The sequence below is a fragment of the Phlebotomus papatasi genome, chromosome 2 (genome assembly GCF_024763615.1).
Source record: "Phlebotomus papatasi isolate M1 chromosome 2, Ppap_2.1, whole genome shotgun sequence".
Taxonomy (NCBI): Eukaryota; Metazoa; Arthropoda; class Insecta; order Diptera; family Psychodidae; genus Phlebotomus; species Phlebotomus papatasi.
The window spans coordinates 90,977,019-91,001,006 of NC_077223.1; the positions used below are offsets into that span (position 1 = coordinate 90,977,019).

General features: G+C 35.3%; 1 protein-coding gene across 4 annotated transcripts in view; it reads right to left on the reverse strand.

The window, feature by feature from the left end:
• Positions 1-23,988, reverse strand: part of LOC129802374 (ecdysone-induced protein 74EF) — a 337,693-nt gene that overhangs the window by 203,689 nt on the left and 110,016 nt on the right. For 2 of the 4 annotated variants that reach the window (XM_055848136.1, XM_055848134.1), the window contains 2 exons: positions 22,560-22,733; positions 22,119-22,497 (listed from right to left, as the gene is read on the reverse strand). In XM_055848136.1, the coding sequence (XP_055704111.1) occupies positions 22,119-22,497; positions 22,560-22,733 (553 nt within the window). Of the gene's footprint in view, positions 1-22,118; positions 22,501-22,559; positions 22,734-23,988 lie in introns of all 4 variants that reach the window. The other 2 variants (XM_055848135.1, XM_055848133.1) reach the window with 1 other exon arrangement.

Sequence of the window (23,988 nt, forward strand, 5' to 3'; positions counted from 1 at the left end):
GGATTGAAGACCAACAGTTGTCACATTCAGTCTTCCTCTTCAATCTATCCCTTAAGTGCACTTTCGAGTTTTCTGCCCATTAATATTGTCACTTTTTTTTAAAAAATTCTTTTTCGAATATTGAAAAAAAAAGTGTCGGGCAGGAAATTGAACCCCTTTTCCAAGTGGATATAATCACAATGTTAATCCCAAAAAGTCATAATTTGCGTACTTGTCCCACATTGAGCATCTCCAGGCACTTCCATCAACCTGTTCCATCTCTTCAACCTAACCGAAAACTCTTTTAACCCCTGTCTCATGGGGTAGTGAATTCTTCATGATCTCTCTTTTCTTATGAGCTCAACCTCTCTGAGTTTAGAAATTCTATTTCCCTGTCTCTAACTTCAACATGTGACAATTGACTTGTCCTGGAGCAGGAGTAAATTTGAATTTACTGTTGAAACACACACCACAAGGAGGATCTAACTCAATCTGCAACATAAATTATGGGAGCCACATTGGCAACATCATAAATAAAATCTTGAGAATTATTCTCATACTCAACATGCTGCTCTTTTTGTCCTCTGGCTCTTCCAAGCAAGATAAAAACGTGTCTTAAGGATTATCATAAAGGACGCCTTGGTGACTCAAACATTCATCCCTGTATTCAATCCCCGTAAAATGACACCAAATTCCTGACTAATTGCTCATATCGAGAAAATTTTCATTAAGATTCCTCTATACAGTTTTTCCCTTGAAAAACCTAAAAAATGTATCCCTTTTGTCCTTAAAAAATTGCCAGGCAATTGAGACAAATATTTTAAAAGAAATTTTAATGAAAGAATGAAATTTCACGCCAAAATATTTCGTCTGGAGAGGGTTGAGTTTATAATCTTCTGCATTCCTCTTAATTAATCATGCATTTTTCTCTGTGATTTTTCTCCCTTCTACGGGAATTCTTCAACCCCGTCTCAAGGATTCAGCATCCGAAATTGTCACAGAAAACCCAGAAAAAAAAACGAGACACTGAGATTATTATTTTCGGGAAGAAAAGTGTGAGGCAAGCCCAGGTCAAAATCTCCTACAGTGATTGATTGCAAACAACTGCCATAATTGAGTGTTAAGGAGATCTCAAAGTGAAGTGGCCAGAAGAGGCGAATTGTGGAGAAGGAGAGAAATAAGGCCAGACATGGGAGACACCAGCGACATGCCCAGAGACATTTCCACATGCGATGGGTCAAGCCCTTTTTTGGGCGATCGCTGATCGTGATTTGTGGCCGGAGGGCGAAAGGCACAACTAACAAAACACTTGTACCACCAAGACAATTCATTCTGACAATATGAGATAATGATATTAATTGAAACATGCGTAAGACAGATTCAATTTGCGCAACATCTACTTGTCACTAATGAGGCACGATTTGAAAAAGAGATGGGAGCCGTTGTGGCGGCTTTTAACACTAAACCTACCGACGGTTTTTGATCGTTTTTCGGTCAAATGACAAACCGCGGTAGGGTAGGATACTCAACAAAAGTGCAAAAAATTAAAATTTAAACACTGAAAAATATATTACATGGATATTTTAAGAAATTAATAAAGTTTGATAGTGACATTGCACCATTTAAATTTGAGTTAATTTTAAACCGGTCATTTTGACCGGGTCTTGGTAGGTTTAGTGTTAACTCTTACCTTTTAAAAGGTCGAATTCATTTAAGGACACAGAATGACTCACGTGGTAGAGTGCTCACTTAAGCACGCAAGTATCTTTGGTTCAAAACCCCTTCAGATCATCAAAAATTTAAGATGTTTAAATACATTGCAATTGCTGATCTTCTTTTAGATAATCATAGATCAAATCATAGCGAATTCGGGAGTATAATTCAGCTCATAAATTTGGACAGGGTGTTTGTAAGCATCAATGTTCTAAGTTTTAAAAACGGTATTCTTAATACTAATTGATTTTTTGTCACTCTCTTTTCACAAGGATTGTTGAGAAACTTAGCAAACTGTTTATCGTGTTTGTTTTAATTAAAATTAATCTTAATACGTTTAAAAATGAATTGATATGTTGAGGTGAATTTGACTCAAATTTTGGACACCTTGGTTGTAATTTTGGACACCTAATCCACCTCAATGGAATGCCCATTGTTCTCCATTTAAAGAACCTATCTTACCAAGTCCTCTTCCTGTTTATGTAAAGAAACCGTAGAATGTCACAATTAGCCTGGAAACTTTCTATATCATTCTTTAAAGTGAGTTGATTTCGGTACTCCAAATACGCGCGGATTCGCGCATTCCTTTGCCTTTCTGGGAACCTTTTAAGGCTTTTCTCACGATATCTCGTTCGTAGAGATGATGCTCCTTTGTTTATCCAGGCATTTATACAACCTAGTCATCACAAAAGTTAAAACTTCACGAAATATCGAGAGAAAAATACCTGTCCAAAATAAGAAATATCACCTCATGTATATTGCAAATTTGGAATAACTAATCGTTAATTCTATTTATATATCAGTTTCTAAAAGCTTCATAGAACTTCTTGCAATGGTCATTCGATGTTAATATAGCTTTAATATTGTCCTCTTCTCGAATTTTACCACGAAAATTTGTGATATGACATGTACATGTTGTTACAGAATTTCCCTTCATGTCCAATGCACAAATCAACATTAACGTAAATCAACACAATATTCAATGAATATTTAATAATATTACTAAAAATTGAGAAAAAAAATTGTTAGTACTTCACTGAAGTAAACACGAAGTTCTGCCATATTTCTCGCTCACAAAATTTCACGAATGTAGTATTAAAATCTTCCAAAAAGAACAAATATTTAAATAGAATTCATTATTCATCAAATATTGGAATAAAAATCCATAATTTTAATCTATTTATTTTTAGTGTCCAATTTTACCCTCAAAGTGTAAAAATTTAGAAATTGTCCAAAAATTATGAGCTTTTCCCGTAAGTAGAGTGACAAATAATTTTTAATTAATTAAAAAATGGAAGAGTTTAATGACTAATTTAATTTTATTATATTCCAAAACTATTTAAGTAAGGGCTTTCAGGCTTCGCACATGCTCTAGCTTCGAACACTTCATATTTTTCCCAAAGTTTCGTAGCTTTCCACTATCGAAACATCAAAATCTAAAGCACTATCAAACTTCTTTGGAAGAAGTCAATACTGAAAGTTTGGTGGGACATACGGGGAATCATGCAATACGAGTTGCATAACTAAGCGCTAGTTTAGTAGGCATTATTACCGATCAATTTGATTGAATCATATATTGCTCGAAAACCGATCAAAATTGATCAAGAAACACAAGCGATCGATATTGCAACATGACAACGTCACATGGCATTGCCCCTCTATGATCCAGGACAACATTTAAAGCTAAAATAAGATGAGTTACCCCTGCTGTATTCTTCACATCTAGCTCCTTCTGATCATCAATAGTTGTGATTGATTTGTTATGGTATGCCTGAGTAGTTCCTTGCCAATTTTGAAGGAGTCATAAATTGTGTGTATGCATGGTTTTGGTCCAAAGACGTTTCGTTTTATTGTCGAGGTATCCATGTGTTACCAGAGATTTGACAAAACTATGTAGCTAACAAAGATCGATACTTAAAATAAACTAGGTTTTGCATTTCTCTATAAATCCTCCATCTACCTTGGCAAAAATTTCCAAAATAATAAACTGTGGACCCTGCATTATTAAATTTTTTTAAGTTATCTTTTTCAAAGCTGGTCTAAAGTATCTTCTAAACTTTAAAAAACAGAAATTAAAATGTGAATTTCCAAAAAAAATATTTGAAGAAATGCCAATTTACGTTAATTTAAAATTGAAAGTTCTAATGATTAACAGTTCGTGTTATAATTTCTCGTTATTTCGCATTTGAGAGGTGGAACTTATAAGCCCCTGTATACGTTATGGTAATCGACTTTTAAAAATTACCCTTGTGGACTACTAATTTAGACTTAGACGCTTTTAACAATTATAAAAATCGTAATAAAGCTTTACTAAATAGTCAATACTTGCTTATCGATTTTATTTTTCTTTTGGTCTTGTCGTAAATTATAATTAATTCTCAGTTTTTGAAAATTATTGCAGAAACGATTGGTAGAATACGGGTGAATTTTTGTCTAAGAAAGATAATAAGGTTTGAAAGGTAATAAGGCAAGAAGCGTTAAAGATATGTTTACGTGTTTAAAAAAAATGTTGAAACACTCCAGTAGTAGTCTCTGTTTTTAGTAAAAATATAAATATTTTGGAAAGTAAATCTAATGCCCAACGCACAATAACTTTTGTTTTGTAAACATATTTTTGACACTTCAGTGAGATATAAATCTAGTCATCTCATTCACTCTTGTAGGCAGTTCTGAAAACATGTTTACAAAACAAAAGCTATTGTGCGTTGGGCATAGGGGAAAGTGGTCTGCCTTTGAATGCGGCAGCCTTTGAATATTGTAATTTTTTCACTTTTCATTAAAGCATAAATTCTTTTCTATTAACTATTAAATAGCTATTCATAATCCTCACAAGTCAACAAAAAATGCAGACCCTAGCTCTTATTTTCTAGGTGCTAGGGCAAAAAAACGAATCTGAGCTCTAAACTGTAATTTTGATGTTCCACAATTCATGTGTTTTTTCATAATTAAAATAATTTTTCGAACAAATCTTCTATTGTGAGTCATAGAAGGTTATTCTTGGATGGTATTTCTCCAAATACATTTTGATTCAGATGAGACAAATTTTGTGAGTGATAAAAGTTTGCAAATATTGCTCTGCGGCAGCCTTTGAATCTTAATGTTATGTGCCTTTGAATCCTCTCTTTCCATACATTGAAACATCTGACAGCTTCCTGTCCGGGAGCAGAATAGAACTCCTACTTTGGTCTGACGAATGTCATACAAATACTTATAAAATGCTATCTTGCTCCGGCCGAGATGTTTCAAACTGACAATTGTCAATTTCAATGGCGTTTTCTTACAAATTTTCAAGTGAAAACAGAGCTTCAGAAAAATGTAAAAAATATTGTTGTATAATGACTTTTGACTACAGTGGTGGTTTTATTGAGTGCATTAGGGTTCATGCTAATCAATTATGGGCCGTTTAATGTTACAGCCCTAATATTCTCAGTGAAAAATTAAGATTCAAAGGCTGCCCAAACACATTCAAAGGTAGACCATGCAGGCTGCCTTTGAATATATCGACATAACATTTTTAAGTTCCTCACCAGGAAAAACTGAGAACTTGCGAGTCCTGAATGGGGTAAGCATAGAAGCTTAATGAACAAGAGAATATTTTGGTGTAGTGAAAAGTAAAACTCATGTTGTAGTTTACTCTGAAAAAAATCTCAAATTTTGAACATCATTTTTCGTTCAAAAGCAGACCACTTTCCCCTAATAGGTTACATAGAAACTTTTTTTTGCATCCGCCGCATCGGCTCACATCTTCTCTTTCAACCGCACTCCAAAATGGTCTTAATAGCTGCTCAAGAATGAGCGGGAAACGTTTATCAAAATATTACAACTGCTTGACACTGTTGCATTAACAAGATCTGTATGAGATCTAACTCATAGAGTATTCAATTACAGTGCCCTAGAGCCCTGGGCCGATCAAACAAAAAACAACACTTGAGGTGAGACAACAGGGCTCTTGAGGAATTAATTAATTCATGAAATCTCATATGACTTGAGATACACTATGAGATTATATTTAATCTCATTTGTATCTTAGTCAATTTAATTTTACTCGCTTTTTTGAGACACTCTCCCAAAAAAAAAGTCTTCGGCGGTCCTCGAACTGCAAATGACCAAGTTACCCAATTAAGAAGATTGTTCCGTTTTTCACTTTTGGCGATTGCAAATGTAGTTGGAGCTTATGTTTTCAATGTTTCCCACATATCTATATACTTCAAATGCTACGCGCAAATAAAAAACAAACTTTTTTGTCCGTGGATATCATCGAGGGCATTCACTTTTCCAGATAGTTGTTTGTTCAAATGACAACAAAAAAAAGCGGTTGATGGGCGGTTAACCGTCTTAAAGGGTATTAATTTACAAAAATTCAATCAGCTGAACAGAACTTCCTTGAAGGAATCTCTGATTTTTGGGGGAAGTTATTGCCAATCCCCAAAATATTGAAGACAATCCACAAGAGAGAGGCAACAAGCAAAGTCTTCAATGTGTTTGACCTAAATTATCGCGTCACGTTCCGGTATTGCAGAATTCACTTCGCGCTTCATCATTACGTAATAAAACACGAAGCGCGCGCACACATACCAAATGAAAACACGTACCGAAAAAGTCCCAATGAAATACTCACCGCAAGTCAGAATAACCATAAACAAAATATGCGGAATAAGGTGGACGGATGTTGCAGAATACGTCTTTTTCCGTTTTTCTCTCGCTTCCACCATCAAAACCACTAATTAGCGAGAATTAGCAATTTGCTCTTTGGCGATTACCTAATCCCTTTCCGCGATTTCAGCCCAGTGACATTGTCCGCCGTTGGAAATAGAGTTGTTGTCGATGACCGGTAAACTCTTTGGTCATTCCTCACTTCACGCGAGGTTTACGATCCGGGAAGTGAACAGAACGGAATAGCAAATGTGTTATCAGATCTAAGTTCTTTGATTTAAGCTTTAGAAATATAAATATTGATTCTTGAATATTGATTTCTACATAAACTAAAGGGAATAACCTTAAGATTTTTGATCTTGTCCTTTATACGTTATCTGAGAATTCTAATTGACGTTTGCTTGTATAAGGAAACTTAAATCGAAAATAGATGCCAGTCTAGGAAGATTTTAGTCACTAGATCTTAGCTCTTCAGGTGATTTCGGATGAGTTTAGAATAAGTTAAAACAATAAAGAAGTCAGTTCTTGACTATTTTAGTATCCTTAGCTGAAGGAAGAATAACCTACAACAGAATGAACAATAAACTTTCAATGATCTTAGGCGAAAATCTATTTTCCAGTTCTTTAATCAGATTTAGAATAATTTAGATTGAATTACAAAGGTAAGCTCTTAACTAGGTAGCATAATTTACTTAGCTTGTTAGCATAAACCTAGGGAAGCAAACCTACAACGGAACGAAATATAAAAATACATTTACCAGGATCTTTGTTATTCAACAAATCGCGGTCACTTAAAAAGTGATAAAACATTTCAGAATTAATTTCTAGAAGTGAAAGACATCAATGCAGTGTAATATTATTAATTTGTCAAAATTTGTATGAGCAAGTAAAGCTGCAACGGAGCGATATGTGTGTTTATAAGCGCCATAGTTACTAAGCAATGATTTAACAATCACGTTTAAGATAAAATATGATAGTTCCAGAACTAATTTCGAAGGTAAGAACTCGGATTGGTATAATAGGTCTTTGGTTAGTTAAAAGTTGCTTGAGCAAGCCAAGCTGCAACGAAACGAATTATTCGTTTACAAGAATTATAGTTGTTAAACAAAATTTTGATAATTAAGTTTATGACGAAAGCGTTCAGAATGCATCTTTAAGACAAGAATTTCGTTATGTATAGTTAGCTATTGATTTGCCAAAATTAACTTGAGCAAGCAAAGCTGCAACGAAACGAATTATCCGTTTACAAGGATTATAGTTGTTAAACAAAATTTTGATAACTAAGTTTCTGACGAAACCGTTCAGAATGCATCTTTAAGACAAGAATTTCATTATGTATAGTTAGCTATTGATTTGATAAAATTAGCTTGAGCAAGCAAAGCTGCAACGGAATCCAATATTCATTAAAAAAGAACCTTGGTTAAAAATAGGCGTGACTATGAAGGAATCACAACTAACTAATGATTATTAATTTTATGATGAAATAGTTCAGAATGAATTTTAAAAAAGGAAATCCGTTAGGTAGCATTAGTCATTGGTTTGTCAAAATTATCTTAAGCAAGCAAAGCTGCAACGAAACAAAATTTTCGTTTAAAAAGACCTTACTTGTTCAACAAACTTTTAACAATAAAATTAAAGATAAAATTATGAACAGTGAATTTCAAAAGCAAGTATTTCGTTTGATAAATTAGATTTGGTTTTACTAAATTAGGTACATCCAGCAAAATTGCAACGGAATGTGGTATTGGTTCATGAAGACCTGAGTCTTTAAACCACTTTATGTATTTCTAAGGTAATTTAGGCCAAATTTAAATGCAATTTTGCTAGATAACCTGAACAACATAACAGACAAAATTAACTGAGGCAAGCAATCCTGTAACGGAACGAAATGTTCATTTATCAGGACAATGACATATTTACTAGTATTCAATTTGGTTATTGAGATTTTTGAAATGAAGTCCAAACATTAGAAGTTGTTTTTCTGTAATAGGCTTGCAATAGTAAGTGGTCGTTGAGGGAGGACATCCTGCACCGAATCCGAATAAGGGTTTCCGTGATTAACGCAGATCTCCGCCGTTAATTTTCATTCTAGTAATAGTTCTTCGTCCAGCTAAGAATAAGTAATTCAGTGATGACCAGTCCTATCCAAAGAGACCTATCTAAATAATTGACGTTTCACTTTAAACTTCCTCTCACCAGCCGAAAGATCATCATTAATTACCAACCGATCTTACGAAGTATTGAAAAGTGATCGTCACGTTGATCAACAAATCTCGTCGAAAAAAAACATCCACTTCTAATCTCGATGAAGCAGTGATCTATGAAAACGGGTTAGAAAAGCGTGTGATCGTGAGTTTCAAAAGTGGAAGATCAGTTGCGATCTCACCTTGATACAGTTGAGTCAAATGTTGTAGAAAAACATGGGCCTAAAATGGGAATTTTTCCTCAACAAAACTCACAACTGGGCAAGAATGAAAGGAAAGATACAAAAAAAACCAAAACTGGCGGCATGGAAAAGACCCAAAAGAGATTGATTGGGTGAATTAAAGAGCAATCATATACAAAAGTCTCATTTTATTGGAAAAGACACACGGCGGATGGCAAAAAAAAATACTAGAAGCACATTTCGAGAGATTTATTCAGAGGCGTATTAAATGGGAAACGTGCTTCCAACACTATTTGAGATCACTATCGCTAGGTGATCATTCGTTGCAATCCAATTTGAATTTCCCATAGATGCTGAATAGTACAGCATTTAAGTGATCGGCGTCCACTTGAGAATTTAACGATCTCTTGGCATATTCACTAGTATTTCTTGCCTTTTCCCGCTTCTTCATGGCAGTTTTTTTTTGGCTCCTGTCCATTTCATGTATTGGTTAAATGGTAATTTCTGCATTTACTTTGTTGAAGATCCCGAGTACGCGACTGAAGTGAAAAATAAATGCGTCACGTGCAAAAGATCGCGCTGAATAATAAAATCCAACTCAAAATGATCAATCGTTACAGCGGGTTTGTGTCATGGCTGAATATGATCGCGCACAAATTGTGCAATTGTTATTGACATCTACGCAACTATTGCATCTTCCGCTCGTCCCTCCAGCCTCATATTTGGCACTACGTGCTCTTATGATTCTATTGCTCTTACCATAATGGAGCTCTCACACTGAATGCTATTCAGATGTAATGTTAAATAATTCGAAACAAGTTGACAAACATAATATGTACTAAAAACAAAACTGTTATCATTTTTCTACAAGTTTTTAAATTTTAGTACAAATATTAGAACAAGTTCATAAATATTTCTATAAGATATTTAAAATCTTTAAAGCTATTGCAACTTAACCGAAAAAAATGTTATTCTCATTTAAAACTTTAATCTTAAACAAATCTTGCTTTTGATTATTTTAGTACTTTAGTACAGTAAAGAATTTTCTTTACTGTATATTAAGGACTTATTCATTCTTTAATTTTGTTTTAAATATTAATAATTAAAGAAATGGAATATTTCAAATACTTAACACGTATTTACAGATCAGTGTATTATATTAAAATGTGATGATTTTTTTTAGTACAAGTCAAGAAGTGTAATTTAAATAAAATTAAAAATAGGAGAATAAATAAAACTACAAGTCTCATATATAGAACACATAAATTTGATTATAGACATTCATGTACTAAACTTTGGCAACACTTTTTCGAACTTTTTAAAAATTATTATTATTTTATTTTAGTACAAAATAAATTCACTGCAGAATAATTCAAATTTTGCCATATTAATTGTGAAAATTTTCAGAAAAAATGAATAAAATTTCAAGGAAGATTTGAATATATTGTTACGAATATGGGTAGAGGAGCCCCCACCCTTGTAACAAATGCACCCTGGCGGACCGACTACCCCCTAGGGGGTAAAGAATCCCATCCGTGGCCTCCATGGAGTAAAAAGATCGTGGCTTTCCTTAGTGATAATTTATTTCCCAACTTATAATCTTATAATCCGTGAATTCCCATCTTGGGGCCGCTGTAGACGTAGTTAGGGGTTGATGTGGCTTCAGGGTGGTTGATGGCAAGCCTCACAGGCGACTCGCCCGAATCGATCTCCCAAACTCCGACGATTCCACTGCCGTGTAGAACTCTCGCTATTGCTGCCGGCGGTCATTGGGGCATCTTCAGTGTCCTCAGTGTTTAAGGGGTGGTCCTCAGGTTACATCCCCTTATGGAAGAGGGTCTGTATCCCAACTTCTGCTGATCCCCAAGGCGACTCGCCTGGCTAAATTCTCTCACGGCAGGCGGATTCAACCTGAACCGTGGAATCGTAGAGACTCCATTCACAGGAACAAGGGGATGCGCGTGTCTGGTAAGGGTTGACACGGCTATTGCAACCCCAGGAGCTTCCCCATTCACACAGCCGGCGACTCACCACGCTGTGATTGATACCACAGGCAAATTGCCTGGGTCATAAAGGGGCAATTTAAAACTCCCTCCTTCTCTGTCTTCTCCACAGACATTGCCTTCAATGTCTTGCAAAGACATGAACGTTGCCCTCCCGAAGTATAGGCTTAAGTGTAAAAATCACACTTAAGCGCATATACTGGAATTGTCGCCCCAAAAATGGATGTTTGGGGCTATGAGGGATCCAAAGACGTATTGTGGAGATAGGGGGGGGGGGGGTTGTCTTGGATATTTCACAACCCCTAGACATTTAAAAGGGCAAATTCGTCACATTCTCCCCAGGTTAGCTTCGATCGTCCCGATCGAACACAAAAGTTTTATATGACGAAATAGCCATTTGCATTTGATTGAGATACCGCAGTTTTATGGGCTCAGCTGGGTACTCTCGGTGATTATTGGGAGTGAAGTAGTATTTAGATCTTAGGTATAATGTTCGAAAATGTGGGAATGTCCTTGCTGATTTTATTTGAGATCACGTTGTTGGACTGGATTTCCTAATGAATTTTACCTCACGAAGTGGGAGTGGATGATTAGTTAACACGAAGTATGACACAGAGATGGTTCTGAGTAGTAAAAGCCGTGGGCATCACACAACCCCTCCACATTCCTCCGATATCCCCATGACAATTCTTGTCGACTCCGGCACTAAAGGCAATGCTTTCCCTGAGGCTCAGTGGCATCATTCACCCAATGGACATGCTACTCCATGAATTCTATCCTAGCCGGTGGAGAGCCAGGACCCTGGTCGACAGACTCATCCCACCACTCATTGGGGCAAATGGCTCTTCCAAGGGTGGTTGGGGAGATCGACAGTCCGGCCATACCTCACACCTTTGCCAGCGAAATATTTCCGGAAGCATGTAGGTAACTGCTCTGGCACGACGGGCAATGACTGGTGCACGGAAGAATATTTGGGTACTCGATGAAATGCTGACAAGATGAAGAAGTTGTAGATAATAGGAAGGTCCACGGCAGTCTCACGAATCCCCTGAATATCGCTGACGTTATCACTGTCACTCCGGTCAGAGACCGCGGCACCAAAAGTTCATCCGCGAGGCCATTGGCATAATTTACCAATAAGCATGCTGATCCAAGGATAATCGACTATGTCGGTGGAGAGTCAAGACCCAGGCCGAAAGTCTCATCCACCACTCAATGGGGCAAATGCTTCATCCAAGGGTGGTTGGGGAGATCGGCATCCTGACTTACCTCACACCATTATCGAAATCTTCCACGGGGCATGAGAGTGACTGCTCTGGCACAGCGGATGAAAACAAATGCACGGATCACCGAATGTTCAGTGAATCGCAGACGAAAAGAAGAACCTTTGAGATTTACATCACTCACTTCTTAGTCCTTATCACCCCACACTCCGTTGACAGAACAAATCGGTTTTATCCAGAGAAAGGGCGGCACTTCTTAGGGTTGCGGAATGTGGACAAGCCAATTGAGTTTTCTGAGAAAACTAGTGGCTGTCTGGTCATCCCAATTTGTGTCGCTAGAGTCTCAGAGGGCCTCCAGACATGTTTAGGGGTGGAAAGCCTTGAGACTCTCATGATCCATCAGCTTGAATTATCCAGGGTTGCATGAGAAGGTTCCTAATGTCGCCCGGGAACATCCCAGCATCTCACACCCTCTAGAAGCCTCATGGTAGATTACCACAGCAGGGATGACGATGTAATTCTCGGAGTTGACAGAAGTTCTCTTAAGCTGTGGAAGAACATTCCAGGAAGCAAACAAGGGGAGTCAATTGACATCTGCATCAGTGTCCTCCCCTGGACATTCGGCAGCTTCTCGGTCGCCAGCACTGGGTGCTTTAATCCTGCCGGCTGCGCCAATTGTTACGAATATGGGTAGAGGAGCCCCCACCCTTGTAACAAATGCACCCTGGCGGACCGACTACCCCCTAGGGGGTAAAGAATCCCATCCGTGGCCTCCATGGAGTAAAAAGATCGTGGCTTTCCTTAGTGATAATTTATTTCCCAACTTATAATCTTATAATCCGTGAATTCCCATCTTGGGGCCGCTGTAGACGTAGTTAGGGGTTGATGTGGCTTCAGGGTGGTTGATGGCAAGCCTCACAGGCGACTCGCCCGAATCGATCTCCCAAACTCCGACGATTCCACTGCCGTGTAGAACTCTCGCTATTGCTGCCGGCGGTCATTGGGGCATCTTCAGTGTCCTCAGTGTTTAAGGGGTGGTCCTCAGGTTACATCCCCTTATGGAAGAGGGTCTGTATCCCAACTTCTGCTGATCCCCAAGGCGACTCGCCTGGCTAAATTCTCTCACGGCAGGCGGATTCAACCTGAACCGTGGAATCGTAGAGACTCCATTCACAGGAACAAGGGGATGCGCGTGTCTGGTAAGGGTTGACACGGCTATTGCAACCCCAGGAGCTTCCCCATTCACACAGCCGGCGACTCACCACGCTGTGATTGATACCACAGGCAAATTGCCTGGGTCATAAAGGGGCAATTTAAAACTCCCTCCTTCTCTGTCTTCTCCACAGACATTGCCTTCAATGTCTTGCAAAGACATGAACGTTGCCCTCCCGAAGTATAGGCTTAAGTGTAAAAATCACACTTAAGCGCATATACTGGAATTGTCGCCCCAAAAATGGATGTTTGGGGCTATGAGGGATCCAAAGACGTATTGTGGAGATAGGGGGGGGGGGGTTGTCTTGGATATTTCACAACCCCTAGACATTTAAAAGGGCAAATTCGTCACAATATTGTCTACAATGTTTTTAGTACTTAGTTTTGTAGTACAGGTTATACATATGCAATATGTGTCCATAGTTTTTGGATTTTAAAAGAATCAAACGTAAAATACGGAAATAGAATAAGTAATAGCGAATGAAATATTCCTATGGAAATTTTAAAACTTTTTAGTACAAGCATGTGCTTAAAATTTCAAGATGTATTGAATACCCACTAAATAGTGACTGTTCAAATTACTTTTTAAGGTTATTTAAAGAAACCCCTATAAAACGTGCTATAATTTCAATGCAATTTGTCTCATATTAATTTAGTACAAGTTGACAGCTACTAATGGCTAAAAAAAGTAATTCCAAATCTGTTTAGTACATGTGTGAGCTAAATACAATTTGATATAGTTTTCAATATTTTCAAAATTGTGATTTTAAACTTAAATCAGAAAAGATAAAATCACTATTATTCACCCGTTCATCTGCTGTCAGTATAACTTTTTAGTACAAATCATAAAGAAGAAGCTCAACCAAATATTAATCATAAAATGTAATTATATTGTGGCTTGCACAAAACTTCTTTAGATTGTTTAGTACACGTGTACTGAGTATTTATGGTTTTTTGAATGTTTTACACATGAAGTTCTCATATTCTTTTTGTATATTCAGTACTAGTTCAGTATTTTTAGAACAAATATATATGCATCATGTTAGTACAAGTCATGGGAGAAGAAAAATAATGAAACAGAGCTAATATAACGCTTTTTGCATAAATCCAAAAAATGAAATCTGCGTTTAGAACATGCATGTGCTAAAAATCTGTGTATTTCTTGATTATTTTCAAAATAATAGCACCATAAACAATTTCAGCACATAGAATGTATGAAAAAATAAGCCATTACAGTCATACGCTGTGAGACAACAAGAAACTAATTGGTGACATTTATGAGCAAAATTGTGGAACAGGTTTGTAATTTTTGGATTGTCGCGCCATGATCGTGTACTCTTATTTAAGAAGAGCGCGGTGTACAATCACCACACTCTTCTCCCTCGCGATCTACATTAGCTCGCCTCAATTTTTTTTTGTCATTACTCCCAACTTCATTCAAACTTTACACATCTCTTTCATTATAAATATGAGACACACTGAGAAAACGAGAACGGAAAACTTTCGTTTTTTGAGAACAACGAACTCAACTGACACAACCTTCACAGTTGGAGGAAAATTGGATGCGAATCTGTTTCTAATTGCACATGAAAATAACACTCAGAAAATGCAGATTTAGACGTTAACATCAGCCAAAGTATTTAATAGATGCTTTAGCTGATCAATTTTCAATTCTCTCTCTACATTTTTTTTCATTCTGAAAAAAATTAATTAGAAAATAATCCCTTCCCGCGTGATCGTGTACTTGAAGAATCCAGCTAAATTGTTGTTAAAACTTTTGAGAAAGAGAAAAATACTGCTAAAGACCTTGACAAGTAATCAAAATGGATAGATCAAGTTAAAAACATGGTGTGAAAAGGCCTAAAAAGAATAATACAAACATTTTATTTCGTGCATAATATTCTCGCGATCGCGATCATTGTTCCCATTTGATCTTCCCTTTCATCGCACTCCCGCGCGATCTTTCCCAAATTCCGTCTCGATCGATTTTTTTCTTTCATTTCTTGACTCCAAAGATTTCTACAGACGTTACACTGAATATGTCAATAATAATATTGAAAAAAATATTGAAGTATAATTATTTTAATAAAATATTGGTGTAATATATTTCAATATCCAGGATGTCGAAGATAACATTTAATAAATAAAATTTAATCACAACAGCGCAAATATCAGTCAATAATTTAATGTCAATATTGCAGTTTTGACATAAAGCACCTGCAAGTTACAAAAATAAAAAAATAGAACTATGGAAGTAATTTGTCCAATGGTCTACACACTTGTGAGAAGTTTTCATCAAAATTAATCATTTTGATGTGCTTTGCTACAGTTTTCGTGCACATGCCCCAGTGGTTTCCTTCAAAATGTTCCATTTGAACAAAAATTTTTAACAATTATATCAATATGCATTTTAATATCTCATACACAGCAGCAATATTTAAGCACTGTTCCTCAAAATTTGTAATATTGACATAAAATCATTGACAATAAATACTTCAATATTGCTTTATTTCATGAAATATGGATTGGAATATTAAAATAATTTGTTTAAATTTTGAAGCCTGTATATGTATACATTAGAAAACTTTTCGTCGAAATGATCTCTTTTCAAGTAATTTACGCCAAGACACTCCAATTTGACGATGTATAGTGATATCTAATATTGACATAAAAGCATTGGACAAGTTCATTTAAAATTTCCTAATTTGAAATGTAGATTCAGATAGTGCTTTAAAGGTCTGAATATAAGATAGATATCAATCATTCAATCTTACGTCAAAACTTAAAACCCGCTTTTGGTAATTGACTTATGGCCTCGTCACACTAGTGGAATTTATGTCCATATTGAAGCAGATTGCCTATGCTTCTGCTTGAAAAACTGTCAAATATGGACCATTGTCAACACAAAGACGATCTTTTCTTTTAGCGGACGCCAGCCCACTCACAATTCGTTCACCGAAGCAACTCACTTTAATTTGCATTCGGAAATATCGTTTAAGGGAAAGGGTAAAAAAATGTGCCTTCAGAAAAAGCGATCGCAGCGCTATAGAGGATACAATAAAGAACACTGAGTCTTTACAGGACTATTCAGGCCCAAACTAGCCCCCGGCGATTTTTTTTATATGGAGCTGTTTGAAGCCAACTCACAAATTGATCAAAAACACAGCTTACACTTTTCAGAACAAGATCGCATTTAGACAGATATATAGTATATTTATCCCTCTTTACAAGGCTCAGAGTCTTGTACACAAGGCTCACCTCAATTTTGACATATATAATGTAACGGCCTCGAGTGCAGAAAAAATCCCTTATGCATTTGTATGTGAAAGTAAGAAATTGGCTTCAACTTTGAAGGCCTCTCGCCGGAGACTAGGTTCCAAAGACAATGTATGGACATAAATTTCTCTAGTGTGTAGAGGCCATTGCACACTAGAGAAATTTATGTCAATATTTGACATCAGTGAAAAAAATTGACAGTTCTTATTTTGACAGCGTTTGAAATTTATTTCAATATTTAAAATATTGAAGAAGTTTTGACAGTTTCTGCAACATAAGCATAAACAATTTGCTTCAAAATGTCAAATATTGACAAAAACTTTTTAATATGTGTGTAGAAGTCATAATGTACAAGAAATATATATCAAAAATGCAATATTTATGTTAATTATTGATATAAAACTCCTTGCTATGTGTAGTGTACCTGAAGTACATCCGATCAACACCTGTAAAATATATTGATGAATCGATCAATTGCGCTAAATTGTACCTCAGTCTCGATCGCACGATTCAACGACGCGATCGGGCGATTAAAAAGTAATCTCGCCGTGGTGCAGACAGGTATCATAGGAGGAGACTAAAAGGGGGCATTTTCGGAGACACACCGCAAAAGCATGGAACTGAGCGGCTAACCATGACCCAGTCAAATGATTTAATGGAAAATTAATAAAAATAATTTATGCTGATGAATGTAAACATTGCTATGTGCGTTAATGTATCGGCACAAGCGAATAATTTGCCATAATTGTCCAATGATTTCATTATATATATTTTATATTCCTTCCCATAGCTCTCAATTCTCCCGCAGAGCGTAGGCGACACTATTAATTGCTATATTGTCACCATTCTTTTATTTAATTGCCTTCGATCTCATGATCTACCCCAATACAATCGCGATCTCCTGTCCTCATCACAAAAAAAGAAAACCAAGCCACAAAAAAAAGCCTGAAAATCCCATTTAAGAAACTAGGGTGAGGGTTCATTCCGTTCATTCTCAAAATAAATAAACAGAAAAATTATGTCACAAGCGGAAATCGTCGTATTTTCGATACTAATTGAGCAGTTTAAGAGAAATGCATCCACCAATTGACGTCATTAATTACCAATGCGCAGTGTTTTCAAATTAAATTGACTTCCACGATATTTTTACAGATGAAGCACAACCACGGAAGACGTGCTTCTTTTTACCCTCAGATTTGTTTATCCTTTAATTTCTCCCATCAATCACCCAATTTGCAGCGTATCCTTATAGGAGGATCATCCGAGATCTTACAGCTCATGCTCGTTAAAATCTTTTGAGGCACACAATTTTATTGGGAATTTGTTTACTATAAAAAAACTTTAATGATAAATTGTAGAGAAATGCTGTTTGATAAGTGACCCTCATTTAGCCAAGTAATGATTCTTGAGGGGTTCATGGGTTAGCAAACGCAGTACTTAATTATATTTTGACTGAAAATTTCTATAGGGAAATTGATGGGATTGTCAGAAGATTCTAGACTTTCTTGTACTGTTTAAGATAGCAAGGATTCACTGATTTGAAACCTTCAAAGCCCAAAATATGCAACATGTGTTAAAATAACACTTATAAAGTCATCAAGATCATAGCAAATAGCTTTTATTCATTAAGACAAGTAAAATTTCTTTTGTTGCCTACTTTGGGATATTTAAAACATTTTGAACGCATTGAAACCCAAAATTTGCTTCATGTGTTAATTTAACACCAAATGTCCGCAGTACTAAGGCTAAAAGCAAGAAGAATTTCTGACTTACAAAAAAATTGTCTTCAATCTTGTGCAATTTTTAACCATATGCTAGTACATTTTAACAATTTGTAAAAAAAAATTCAACATGTATTAACCCATTCCTTACCATGGTATTATACATCACACGCAAATTGAGTGATTTTAGATGATTTATTCCAGGGCAATTGATATTCGAGTTTCTGTTGGGAATGGATTTTTAGTTACTTTAGTCCTTAAATTACTTGGAAAAAATAGCCCGACAGAGATGGGAATACATTTTATTGTTCTTTTTTCGCTTCACGTGAAGTCATGCAAAAATTTTGCTCAAAATGGCGGACGGAAAATGCGACATCCCGTCGAATTTTTAAAATTGGTCTTTATCCTCTTTCCTGATCTGAATTCTGGTTGCCAATGTGTTTTCTTGGATAGTTACTCTATCTAAATCAATAGAGTTTCTGAATTAATAGAGTCATAATGAATAAAAATTATTTCTTTTCAAAAAAATCATCTATTAACCTGTAGAAAACTAATCCCAAAATATGAACATTCTATCTCAATTATTTCTGGTACATTGACTGAATGGGTTAAAATAACATTTACGGTTAATAAAAAGGATAAAGCTAAAAAAACTTATTTGTCAAGGTAAATTTATTTATAAAAAACAAGAATAATTTCTTTTATTGTTTATCCTATATTATTCCAGATATTACATAAAGTAACAGAATTAAAATAATTTAATCTGAAAGGTTGAGTCACAGCTATCAAAAGCTTCAGCTAATACCAATATGATAGTTTCATTGTAAATTATTCTGCAGAGATGCGTGTCTCATTTTTCTTGCATCACCGGATATATACGGGGTCCATGGAATATCTGGCTTCCATCTTGATAACAGAGCATTCCGTAAGTGTTCGGAGCAACACTATGCCAAAGACGGAATAGGACACGTTTGTGACTTGTAACCGAAAAGTCTTTATTCACTTTATTTATCTTTATTCACGAGTTTATCTATTCATTTCCAGAAGTATTATGGGCCTTCTGGGTCCCATTTCTACGATGAAGCATCAGACCACCTTTTTTGCTTTTTGATTCAGATAAACCTTGACTTATAGAATTATATTACTTTATCTTAATGCGTATAGCTTAGAATAAGTTTCTTTTTTATTACTTTAGAAAATCAATGTGTTACTTATACACATGTTTTTACACACATTTTCAAATTACCTAAGCAATTGAAATTTTTTCAATTATTTTGTATTAAAATATCATAAAAGATAAAGCTAAAAATTAGAGTTTATAACTTCTTAAAAGTAAACAATATCAGTTGCAATTAAAAAAAAATCAGGGCTAATTTTTAAGATTTGTTAGAGTTTAAATTGAAAAAGTAAAAGTAATAATGGATTTAAATCTTTGTTTTAATTAAATTTACAAAATTATTTTCATCATTTTCGAAGAAATTTTTAGTAATAGAAGGCTAGCCTGAATTCTGTGAAACGTCGTCATGGAAATTTCAATTGATAAACCCTCCAGTAGCACGTGAAACGCGTTCTAAGTCGGCAATCTGGTGAATTTGTGGTGGGAATTTGCAAAGTGCAGCAATTCCCGTGGCTGCATTAGAAAGAACAGCTGAGGTGGGAGCCCCAGGGGGGCCTTCTCGAGAGAGACTTCCCTTGACCCCGTGCATTCGATCGCTAATTGTGCGATCTGCGAGTCACCAATTAAAAACACTCTCGCCGTCGTTCTTTCTTAAAGGAAATCAGATCGTGTCATTGAGAGTTTCTCACTCTCTGCGTCTAAATTGTCGCCTGGCCATTTGACGGCGGATGAGGTCACCTCTCGGATTTTCCTCTGATAAACCCCCCCAATCGCAACCCATTTTGACTCCAGTTCTGAGGCTCGTGCAAGTACTCAAAGTGTCTCGATCGACAATTCCCCAGCAAAATCACGTCCCATTGAGGAAGATTTCTTTTCACTCAGTGCTTCAAATACCATTTTCCTTCCCCTTCCAGAAGCAATTTCCACGAGGAGGAACAACGAACTGAGACAAGTAATTCCTCAAGTCATATCCCATACTCTCAGAATTGAGCGACTCACTTCTTTTTGGGTCATTCGCTTCTCGCTTCACTTTGTGACAATTTTGCACATTTTCTGTAATTTCTTCCTGCCCCCCAGATACCGCCCGCAGCTTCCCAAGTAATCATGCAAATCTCGCGGGAAGAAGACTATAGAGATTATTTCCAGCAGATGAAATTGCGATTGAGATTCAACACTGAATTTTAAGTGGTTTGTTAAAGACATTTTTTTGGTGAAAACGCGATTGGAACAATTTAAATTCGAAACTGTTCCCGCCATTATGCGTCTTTCAATTGATGTGACATTGACAGTTATTAAACGTCACTGTCAGATTTAATTATTGCAATCATAACTAGACTTAGAAATGCATAAATATTGTGTCCTTTATTTTTAGAAAAATATAGTAATTTTTAAGACATATGCACTATGACAGATTGGCAAATATAAATGTGAGATTGACAATAGATGTCAATGACAGAAGAAAAATGTTAAATATGATGCATTTTGAATCTTCGTATTCTTATGTCTTATGCTAGATGAAAAATGTTTCAACATTGGAGAATTATTTTACCACTTTAAGACAGTCAATTGATTTATCATTGACAGTTAATAACCGTCACTGTCAAATGTTACTATTTAAAATAAAACTTTTCAAAAATGTTAATGTCACTGAGAGAAATCCGAAAAAGTAAAAATAACATTCCGGAAATGTTAATTTTACCCTGCAGTATTGATCCAAAATCGGTGTAAATATTACCCTTTTTAGGTGTATTAGGGGTTAAAGGTACCCTTTTTCATGTTAATTTTACCCTTAATAAGGTGTAAAATTAATATCAAAAAATGTTGATTTGGTTTTGCACCTAAAAAGTGTTATATTTCTGAGGAAAAAATGTTAATCGCACCCTCTTTTTTCTCATTGGTTGTGCTCTTTTCCATTTGTAAATTTATCACATAATCAAAAAAATTAAACATTCTAATCATAATAATAATTCTAAACATCAATGACATATCAATGCAAAATAAAAATGCCAAACATAAAATATTAAAAATCTGCGCATTCTTATGTGTTTTAAATAACTTTGTGTAATATTCAGACGTAGGGCAATTATTCCAATATTTTCTGAACTGACCATATTCACAATTTAACGTTAAAAAAACGTTTTCACTAAAGCAAGATACTAAATATAAAATATTATACATAATTTTGTAAAGAAAGAATTATTGGAAAAGAAAGTGTTAGAAGTATTCAAGTTTTTGAAACGCAAATTAAGATTTTGACAGTGACAGTTCATATACGTCACTTTAAGATGACATTGTCAAATATTAGGTTCAAAAATATTTATAAAAAGAACATTAAAAAGCAAGAATTATGTCGAAAACTAGGAGTTTTAGGATGTGTAAAAATTTTTGATAACAGCCTTGATAAATTTCAATTTTTTGACACTGACTGTTGATACTTAAACGTAAGATTCGTATTTTAAAAATAAAATATTTCAAATTCAAAATGTTCAAGTCAAAATTTCTATTTGGGGTTCAGATTCTAAGATTAAAATGCCCGGATCTTCAATATTATTTTTCATACTCTAATGGCTGTCAAACATGTGACATTGACAGTCAATAATTATGTCACATACATTACATATTTTCAAAATATTAAAATAAACAATTTAATCAAATCGCATGAATTTGATTCTTTGTGAAAAATATCAAAAGTTTGAAGTTGATGTATATATAACCTCAAAGTTAAATTGTCAAATTATTTAAATTTTCAAAAAAAAATAAACGGTCTTTAACTGCGAGACTCTCTTAGAGGATAAACCTTTTGCAGAAACTTAGAAAAGAATTACAGGAACCTACCTTTAACGTCCGGCGGTCTCCCTGCCCGATTGCCGATGGCCAGGCTGCTGTCGATGTCATTGAGATTTGGCGCCATGAGTTTCTCCGCCAGGAGCGGATTGGCCGCAATGGAGTATCTGTTGATAGACGCTGAATTGCGTCCGTTCTGTGTCTGATGCGATCCGAAGGAACTCGCTGAGATGGCAGAAGCAAGAGCCAGGATCGATTGATGTTGCTGCTGGGCGTGGCTCTGTGATGAGTCAGCCTGCGACACAACGTTCTCGGACGCGTTGGTCTGTGTCTGCAGCGGTAAGGTGGTTGGCGCCGAAGCGCTTTGGCAGTTTGTCAGATACGTTGGACTGTCGTTCGGATCAACGGGCAGGTCATTGTTGTTTTCCTCCTGCTTCAGGAGAAATTGTCAGGCTAAATTCATGGGAAAGGGGGTTGAACTGGGGGACATACCTTGACTTCCACAGCGGAAAAGTCAGAGAAGAAGGAGTCTAACTCGAAGGGATTCTCAGCCAATTGCCGCAGAATCTCATCCGAATCATTGCACAGGGGATCCAGTGAGCTCAAATCACACGAACCACCTGCAATCTCCTGGTTTTGATTCGTCGTATTTGCAGTTACGGCGTCCTACAAAGAGGAACAAGACCAGATTTTTATTGGCGGTTTGTGTTTGAATGATCTTTGTTAAATTAAATGTCAAAACCAAATTTAACGAGTTGGACAGAACTGCATTACAGGTTCATCCAAAATAATCAACCACCATTCTGTATTTTATTAGTCACTTAGATGAAATTGTTCGTTATTCTTCATATAAAATGAATCCGTAAATTGTGAAAGAAAATGAATAATCGTTTTCGTTAAGTTTCATTTTCTTGACAGGATTTTACAGATTAAAGATTTTCTATTTACTATCCAATGAAAATACTAAAACTTAGACAGGTAATAAAAATCCGAAAATAAATAAATAACTTTCGTCAAGTTTAATGTCAAATCAGGATATAACAAATCACCTTTAATTGTACATTGTTATCGTGGGTGTCATCTAAAACATAAAGCAATAATTCTACAACTATAAATTTAACCTTTCATTATATAAAATAAACATAAAACTATAGAGTAAAGTGGTACAAGTTGGACAGTGGTACAAGTTGGACAATGGTACAATTTGGACAGGGTTTTTTATCTTGATAAATTTAGTACTGCATTTTTATTTGTATATTTTTAATGCTTTAGTTTTATAATTTGGTTTCTTGTGCTTAAAAACAAATTTTGTACTGTATTTATCAAGAAAAAAGCCATGTCCAACTTGTACCGGCGAATTGTCCAACTTGTAACACTAATTCCAAATTATACACTTTACCCTAGATGAAAAATATTATTTTCGTCAAGTTAATTGTTATGAGATAATTTCACAAAGTTCGTCTTTGATTTTACATTAAGATTGCTATTTTATATAAAACAACATAAGTTTAAAAAAAAATTAGGTACTAGGAAAAAATAAATCAATAAATAATTCTTTTCCTTAAGTTAATATCAAGCCAGTATTAAGAAAATGTATCTTTTATTTCACATAAATATTGTTCGCTTGATCAAATAAAATTTATACGATCCAATATAAATTTGAAAATAAATAAGAGTTAATAAAAAAATCTTTTCGTTGAGTTGTTTGCAAATAGGGATTTAACAATTTTTATACTTTGATCTTACATAAAGAGTGATGATATTAAACACAAGAAATGATTCTACAGCAAGAACTTGTAAAGCTTTAATGATAAGTATAAATAGAATATTTCGTTAAGTTAAATGTCAGAAAATTTTCAAAAGTTCTTCATAAATTTTGTAAAAATATTGGTAATTTTATTTAAAAAACGACCTCTTATGT